This window comes from Montipora capricornis, chromosome 13, assembly GCF_036669925.1.
Source record: "Montipora capricornis isolate CH-2021 chromosome 13, ASM3666992v2, whole genome shotgun sequence".
NCBI classification, from domain to species: domain Eukaryota; kingdom Metazoa; phylum Cnidaria; class Anthozoa; order Scleractinia; family Acroporidae; genus Montipora; species Montipora capricornis.
The window spans coordinates 18,724,664-18,733,848 of record NC_090895.1 but is presented as its reverse complement, the minus strand read 5'-3'; the positions used below and the strand labels follow the sequence as shown (position 1 = coordinate 18,733,848).

The window sequence follows — 9,185 nt, the reverse complement described above, 5'->3', positions numbered from 1 at the left end:
TTTGCTAAGCACTCAAGAAGCTAGAGTCCCTCTCGCCTATCGCCTCGAGCGACTCTTGCGCTTCTCTCGTGCTTAGCAATCTCCCGCGTGCACCATAACTCAATAGTGCACGCTGAGCCGTTTACCATTTGTTAAATATGCATCATCATCATCCCTGGATAATTTAATAGATTTCTTTGTATTTCATTGTTCAGTCAAGCAACGGTAAATTCTATACAATGGAAAAGCTTATTACAAATAGCTGTTCTTACATGTATATATGCCCCTTTCGGCATACATTTTCTTGAGCAATATTGATATACACGTACAGACGAAATTTCCGGGTAAAACAATAGGAGACATGTAAGAACACCCTTAATACAATCACCTTGAAGCTACCAAAGGTAAATACACTGTAACAAATTACATGTACGATACAAGAGTTTGCTTGTATTGCATATATCATGAACATAGGAATCAATAAGGGCCAATTAATTTTAAAGATGTAATGTGTGGGTTACATGTTCATGTATGTACACTTTTACTTACTTTTCTACCAACAGCTCTCCCTCCTCGACTTGTTGCTTTCTCCGTGCTTCCATCTCTTCATCCTCCTGCAGTAAGAATAAATTCATTTGTGTGTGGTTATCAACTGCAATTGGAGCTACATGTATTGTAAAACAAGCAACTATATAAAAAAAAGAAATAATAGTTTCGTTTCGTTGGTAATAAAATACTGTAGTGTCACCGTGGTCGCTCGGTCTGTCAATTTTTACTACGAAAACCACCGATCTGTGGAATGGGCTCGAATTATTAAGTGACTGCCCCACACACTTCAGTTAAACATTTTGATGAAATTCCTTTCCCACGGTGTGAGCAGTAGCCAGCTTTCACTGTCAAGAACCACAAAAATGGAAAGATACATTTTTTAAAATCCTGAGTCCCGAAGGGAAATGGATAAAATTGTCTTTCTCCAGCGAAAAGGTTGCAAGTGCAACCAAGGACTCGTTGTTAAGTACTTTAAGTGCAAGAAAGGTTCCCTGGCCCGAGAAGTATTTACAAGCAAAAGTGGGCAGGGGAGTAACTCAGTAAATCGGGCCCATTCCACAGATCGGTGGTTTTCCTAGTACTTAACTCGCTTCGTCTACTGAAACTCTCGAGAAATAAAGATAGAAATGTGGACGCCAACTCTTTGAAGGGTGAGAAGCCTGATACCCAACGTCTACTTTACCTTCAAATGCCTCTGCATAATAATAAAAAAATTATTTCAAATTCTGTTCTCCGTATTAAATCTTTCGTTACTTGTGTTACAAGTGAACCTCGGCAGTTACTAGCTTTAAAATAACTGGTTCCTGGTTTAGGTTAACCTAATTAATAAATACGCCTTACTTGTGGAAAGATTGTTTACATCAATCATTAACACGAAAGAGGATTTTTCAACAATATCTTCGCTTCAATCTAACCCAAAATTATTCAGATGGTCAAAACTTCATATTTATGACCCATTTCCTTGGCTTTTGTGTTTGTCAGCATGATGATTTGCAATACTTCAGAGTTCACATGTTCACAAGTTTGTTTTCGCATGTCGCAGATGATTAGCTTTTTAATTATAAGCTCTGTTTTGATTGGCCTAACTCTACATGTATCTTGCTTTGCAAAATAATAATAGTTCACCCTGAAGTCAAAATAGTTTCCTCCCAAACAAAAAATCATTGAAATGAAAAATGATCAGTTGCAATGTTTTTATTGATAATTACACGTAATTTTGTACTGATGGTAGTGGTAGTGGTAGTGGCAGTGGCAGTGGCAATGGTGGTGGCAGTGGTAGTGACAGTGGCATTTAGAGTGGCACTGACAGTGACAGTGATAGTGGAAGTGACAGTGGTAATGGTAGTGGAAGTGGCAGTGGCAGTGATAGTGGAAGTGACAGTGGTAATGGTAGTGGAAGTGGCAGTGACAGTGATAGTGGAAGTGACAGTGGTAATGGCAGTGGAAGTGGCAGTGAAAGTGACAGTGACAATGACGGTGACAGTGGTGGTGACAGTGGCAGTGGCAGTGGCAGTGGCAGTAGTAGTTGCAGTCAGCAATAGTAGTAGTAATGGTTGTACATGCAGTAGCTGCCATCGCCACCACCACCACTACCACTACCACTACCCATGAAATATTCTTATTAATTTTGTAACAAGAAGAAACCGACATGACAGTTACAGACTGTAAGACTTCCAGAGATGTTTGAGTACTCAGTCTTGACAGTGACAAGGCTACAGAAGAACAAAACAGTTTTACGTACCTTCATGTACTTGTCATAAAGAAGCTGGACAAATATCTTTCTTGCTAAATATCCCCTGAAATGAGCCTGGATACAAATGGCAGCTGATTCTTCCCTTGACAGCTGATTTGGCTGCAAGAGAATGTCAATTTAGAAGGTTTTACACCACCCTAAGAGTTAGCAATGTACATCAGAATTGCCAATACTTGTGGTCACAGGGATTGTGACTCATGGGTCAATAATTCCAATATTGGTTGATTTGTTCCAAAAAAGCACAAAACTCATACACAATCGTGGTTAACCCTTTCCCTCTAAACAGTACTCTCCTAGATTACGTATGTACTCCTAAATGGGAGCTGGTTAAGGGATGAAAAGGTTACATGTAACAACATGTTCTGACAGCCTTCTCAAAACCAGCTGGTCGGCAGCTCAATGAGAGAAAGTTTGACAACATTCTCGTCCCCAGAGGCAATTCTGTGACAAGATACGGAAATTAAGTTGCAATTTCGCAAATTTTAGATGCAAAATCGTCTTGTTGCATTGTGTTGTGGTGTAGCAAAACAAAATATGAGCCCACAGTACTTGTGGGTTGTTACTTCAAGTAGGGTTGTTAAAGTGTATCATAACAGGGTGTAATTGTAGGTATTCCATAAAAGGTTATGTATAAAGATGAACAGCCACAGCTGCATGTACATGTATATCTATGTACAACCATCTATAACCATGTACTTAGAGTACATAACTACACAGTACTTCTGTTTAAGGTGATTCCTCAGTATTGCACTGCGCATCCTGTACTGCGCATATGGTGTGTCAATATTATAAATTGGTCAAATTTGCAACATTGTAAATATGGTGTAAGTCGATCATACACGCTGAAACAGTTCTCAAAACACATAACATAACAAAGTTGTCAATAACCCATAACTCATTGCGAATAAGTATGTGCATTCCGAGAACATGGCGGATTTTGTTGTTTCGAGCTTCGACAATCGAGATAAAAAGGACAATGGTGTTTTACTCTTAAAAGAGCACAGCGACCTATATTTTTATTGTGTAATTTTGGTATACAAATTACCCCCTTTAAAACATAAAAACTTGAAAAATTTATCAAAAGGAAAAAAGATTAGCTAAAAATGTACACAGAGCCCCTTACCCAGGGACGTAAATTATGATCTTGAAAACAACGACTCAAGAAACGTTTGGTGTCGACGTTGTTTTAAGTTGAGTGATTTTTTCCATAAACTATATAAGAAAGTGCTCCATATGCTCTAGACTTTCTACCTATCAGGTGTTTTTTCAAGTGTAACTTATAATTAACGAGATGCTTCCGTGAAGCATACACTGGGTTGCCTGTGGTAAGAAGGCACTGAATTGTGTGGTATTGAAATACAGCATTCCAGTCTCCGAAGAATAACAAATAAAAAAGAAGCGAGAAACATTGGCTTCTGGGCTGACATGTTGATAATTTTCAAGTTCCCTCACAACTTCTTTTCACCACAAGTGTGCCCTCTGAGCATCTGACTGCTTTGTAATACTAAAATTCACTGAAGTCAAGACCTTTCGGGTGGTGTTAGTATCAGGATGGGAGACCAAAACAATAAACCCCTCATAAAACACAAGGATCTGACCGAAAATACTATTAACGCTAACAAATGCGAACTCAGCAAAGTACAGATTTTGTTAGCTTGCTTTACGCAAAACAAAATTAATATTGATGCAAAAGCAAATAACTATTGATACACAGTTTTTAGAAAGAGCAAAAGGAAGTTTCTGGAATGGTCGATTGAGAATAAAATATTTACGACATGAAAACAACATTAATTTTGAACCATGAATATAGAATATAAAAAGTTACGATCAGCGACAAACACTTTGGGAGATTTTTGCTACGTTCAAATAAATCGCAAAATCGAAAGTGACATGCCAGAATTCAGCGGGCGCCGTGATTAAGTTACCGCGGCATGTTTACTCGCCAAACAGTGAAGTATCTGTGTCAAATGATGGCAAGATACCGGGTTTTTGTAAGTTTATTTTTCTGTCAAGTGTTGTAAAGTTTGACAATGAAATGAGCGAAGTCAAAACAAAGATCACAATCGCCCAACTCTTGTTTATGCAAAGTCAAAATTTGCTCTCCAAGATGCGTACGACGTTATTTATCACCAGGTAATTCCATCTATTTGGAAATAGCAGCTACTTTATTATTCATCTGCGTCACAATTTTTCACTGATTTTGGGGCTCATTTTGTTGAAACTCAAGCACGCTTCCAACAGGCCTGTGAACCCTTCCTGCTTACAGAGCAATACTAAAAAACTTCTCCCATATCACATTTCAACCTTAAGCTCGAAAATTCAATACACAACATAATATTATAATTCACAAAGTCAGAAAATACCACAGAGTCCTTTTCCAGCGAAAAATTTATTGAAACAAACAACATATTTGCTCTTAGAGGCGAAAACCTCTTCCTATTTCATTGCGTGCGTGAAGACAAGAAACTTAATTGTGTCAAATTACCATGTACTTCAGGTAATACAGCTCACTTTGATTTCTGCTCGACGGGCGATAGATTGTTGTCGAAGTCCATTACTCGTCGCTTTTACGATTCCAGGTATTTGTTTTCACCGCCTGCCTAGTTTATCCAACTGACTTTCCATTATTGAGCTCCATAAGGGTATATTTTGTTTAAAGATCCACTAAAACGCCATTTGCGTTACATGTCTTTCGACGCCATTGCAGGTTAAGTTTATCATTCTACTGTGTCCACCAGAGAAGTCTACGCATTTCCACTACCCTCTCTATCCTAAGAAAATACGAGCAGAAGGCTCTATGCAGAAAAGACACCACTTAGCAGTGACGGGCAAGACTTTTACCGACACGGAAAAAAAAAATAATAATAATAATCTACCCATTTTCCGACTGGCAACCCAGTAGGATCATGCATTTTGTCAACGCAAGTATATCAACAGGTAAAATTGCCTGGCAGACAATTAAATCTCATCAAAAAAAATGAAGATGGGTCTCACTACTGGCTTCATGTGACATTATTTTCTTTTGCCAGTTTTTGTGAATACATGTACATAGACATGATTTCAAGTAAAGGAGAAAGGTTAAGGGTCTCAGCATGACATTTTTCTTATGAAAAGGAATCGCTTGATGCTGGCAATAGTGAAATCCTTACATACATACATGTATATCTGTTGCCTATGTACACGTAAATTTGGCTTACAATGTCAGCAGTCATTTTGAACAATAAAATTAATAACCAAGACATCATTGTAAAATGGTTCCTCTTTGGGGTCATCCCTACAACCCTTCAATAGTGAAAGATCCATATAGAACTTACCAGAGGTAAAATTTTCTTGGCCAAAGTGGGATTTACAGCCTACAGAAAAGAAAAGCATTCAAATAATATTTTTAGCAAATTGATTGAGGCACAGATAAAACAAATCATGGCACTGAAACAACAATTATTATGACAATACATACATTCTAGTCTACTGTATTATATACTAAAAATTAATAGACTTTGTACAATGTACTGTTCTTTAAGAGCTAATCACATGACTTTTGATTGATCAACTTTGCTATATAAAATAAACAAGACATTTTTCACACATGAATTTTTAGTAATCATTCATACAATGTACATGTACTCAAGTGTCATTTTTCCAAGCAAGCTACTATGTACATGTAATCAAGCTCAAATTATGTATTTCTGGTCTCTTTGCCACACTGGTCAATAAGATCTACTTGTTTATTTCTGTACACTTCAGTTGCATTCACATCATGTACATTTTACTTATTAATCAATTTTGTTCAATGCATTTTGTTCTTTCCAGCTTAATCATACTAACACACTCATGTGAAAGTATGAACATGGCTGTTCTCACTGCTTTGAATTCAAGTGCTGATTAGAGGCCTCCCCTGCCAAAACAAATGGCAACCCAAAGGTTAATTTAAAATTGGAATGAAATCCAGGGTTTCCTTAGCACTCAAATTACATGAGACAATAGAGCTACATTGTAACAGAAAGATTGGTTAAAGTTTCGGGAAAACAGGATCCAAAAATTATGCATTTCAATAGTCCCTTATCACCTTGCTGAACCTTCAGGATGGAAACTACCTCTGCTGTGACTCCATCTGGTTAAACTGATAAGGCCCTGACATTTTGATACAAAAATTCTTTTGAAATTATTTTGCCCACTGTAGGGACACTAGAAAGGCTTATCAGCATTAAAACAGAAGAATGTTATGTTTATTTGGCAGGCATTATGATTTCTCTCTCAAAAACATGACCATGGATGTCAATCATACATGTGCACTGCTTGCTGTTTGCACAAACTCAGCAAACTTCCTGGGACAGTGCAGACTTGGTACATGTTTATGAGTAAAAAAAGAAATACTCATCCACAGGCTATTGAAGAGACCTACAAATTGATCTTTTCCTCTTTAGAAATGTTTGACCAAGATGTAGAATAATAAAGAAGCCATTATTATTTTTTCAATCATAATAACATTACATGTACTTATTTACTTCTCATTTCTTTCTACAGTACAGCTGGAGTTCAAGTCATGTTTTCTGTAAATATAATTATATAATTTAAAAAAACAAAAATCCTCCTTGATATGATTCCAATCATACAGAAAGTAAAACACCTCAGAATTAAAAAAAAAAATGTAAAATTGTGCAACCTTCAGTAAGCTGAAGAAATCTAGTCATAGCCAAAGAACTGCTTGTATCAGCAAAAAAAAAAAACAAAAAATTGCTGATTACTGCCATAATTTCCCCCATCACAATCAACATGTTATGACTCAAGATGATATTTTTAGCGCTGGTCAAATTACAGGGAACCTTGATTAGCAAATAATGGATTCTTCTCAAACAAACAAACATAATCCCCTACATGTACTTACAGCCTTAAATTCGGTTTTAAAAATGCTCACTCTGTCCATTTCAAAGCACAGAAAAACACTTGGCTATCAGTTGATGCAGATTTTGAGTTTTAACTTTACACGCACATCTGCAGAATTACACAGTACACAATAAATAAACCACTTGGCTTTAAAGTGTAGCTAGGTCAGGATGTTCCTACAATTGGCTACAAATCCAGATAAACTAAAACAAGAAAAAACACTCATTTGCAATAATGGATCATTATCGATATTAATCTTCGGCACAGCCAGCCACGTTATTTTGACAGTCAGAGTCCAATCCAACATTACAAGATCACAGTTCAGAAAATATAAAGCACCTTGAAGTTTTTGCTGTGAATCTTCCAGACACACACTTTAGTGTTTCCAGTTTCAATGTAATAACATAAACAAAGGCATATCTCTTATTGCTGATAACAAATTCCATCAAAGAAGATTGATGCAGTGGAACTAATCCTTCACAATTCTAGTCTATTCGTCTCTTCCCCAATGCTATTTTTCAAAGCTGTCTGCGGATTGTCACAACGTATTTATTCCTAGGGAATTGTCACAACATATTTATTCCTGGGGAATGCACTGCAAACAAAGTTTCGCAGGGAAACAAAATTTCATGATAAGAATTTGCAAAAAAAGAGATCATCAAAAGAAAGAAAGACATTTTTATCTCCAGGGAACCAAATTAAGAAACTCCCTTCAAAAACAAACATGTCATATGCACACTGGAAAGTGAAATCTACTTAAATTAATATGTGCCAACAGAAAATATCTTTTTTTTATTAACAAATGAGAAAACAAACAGTCTGCCAAGAAGTTTTTAACTTGCCCTTTTAAAAATAGTACTACATGCAAAAACAAGGTATGCTGCAAGAAAACGGTACTTGTTATTGCACACATTAAAACGATTGATGTTTCGCTATCTTAAAAAACCGGAGGTAATATTGATAAACAGGATTCCATGAAATTCTCGATTAACCCATGGCAATGTATTGCTTTATCACAAACCACCGTCACAGTCTAGACTATGCGTTTGTAGAAGACAGATATGTGCTATATGCTTTAAATATTGACAACATCAACCAAAATTGATTATTCAAAGCTTTTTTTAGAATTTCAATTAACAAAGCTATGCCAAGTAAAAGTTCAAAGCGTATCGCGTTCAAATTTATTGACGCAAAGAACATGCTTTTAAAAACGAACAGAAAGCAAATTAAATAGTACGCTCAGATCACGAATCTCCTCACAGCTGTTTCTTCGCATAGAAACGAGAAAGCTAATAAATAAATAAAAGTGAGAAAAAACCAGACTAAACTCACATCTACAAGTCAACCAAGCTTTCATAAATAAAGATGTCGCCTTAAGTAAGCTCTCCTCATTATGCTCTGTCTGTTGAATTCACTTACCGCCATCGCCGCTCGGGTTCTGTTGTAAGAATTCTTTTTTATCGCTCCCATGTCTAAAACTTGCAATGTGTCGTCAACTGTTACGTCTAATATATCTGGAAAGATATTGTCTTCATTGTCGTAGACGCTTGTATCTTGGTAACTACAGCCATTATTGTACTCGTGGTCACCACCATTTATAGTTGCGGTGGCGGTTGCTGACTCGGATGCCATTTACGTCCCAAAACAAGCTCGCACAATTCGCTATCACCATCGAGAAAAATCTTCACCAAATGCCAACCTCGATTTTTCGTCGATCACAGCTCAGTCATATGAAGTAAGCTTATCGGATTTCACGGTTTTCAAGGACTTCAAACACGCAACTCCAGTCGTCGAGTTGCAATATCCAACACCCAACCTTCGACGTCACTTCCTTTTCGTATCGTGTTCCCGAATGCCAAAAAATCTCTGAAATGCCCTTTGCCAGCTTGACGACATACTAAAGTAATTCTAGATCTGAACTTTAAATACCCGAAATATACACGCAGAAACCCACCCCAAAATCAGTGATTATTTCAGAAACAAGTGCCTCTCTCTATCATTTTCATATGTAAATTTGTGT

General features: G+C 36.9%; 1 protein-coding gene across 2 annotated transcripts in view; it reads right to left on the bottom strand.

Moving 5' to 3' along the window:
* The window catches only part of LOC138029965 (uncharacterized), a 21,889-nt gene extending 12,704 nt beyond the window's left edge, over positions 1-9,185 (bottom strand). For both annotated transcript variants that reach the window (XM_068877806.1, XM_068877807.1), the window contains exons 1-4: positions 8,585-9,185; positions 5,596-5,634; positions 2,270-2,380; positions 529-593 (exon numbers count right to left, since the gene is read on the bottom strand). In XM_068877806.1, the coding sequence (XP_068733907.1) occupies positions 529-593; positions 2,270-2,380; positions 5,596-5,634; positions 8,585-8,797 (428 nt within the window). In that variant the 5' untranslated portion in view covers positions 8,798-9,185. The remainder of the gene's footprint in view (positions 1-528; positions 594-2,269; positions 2,381-5,595; positions 5,635-8,584) is intronic.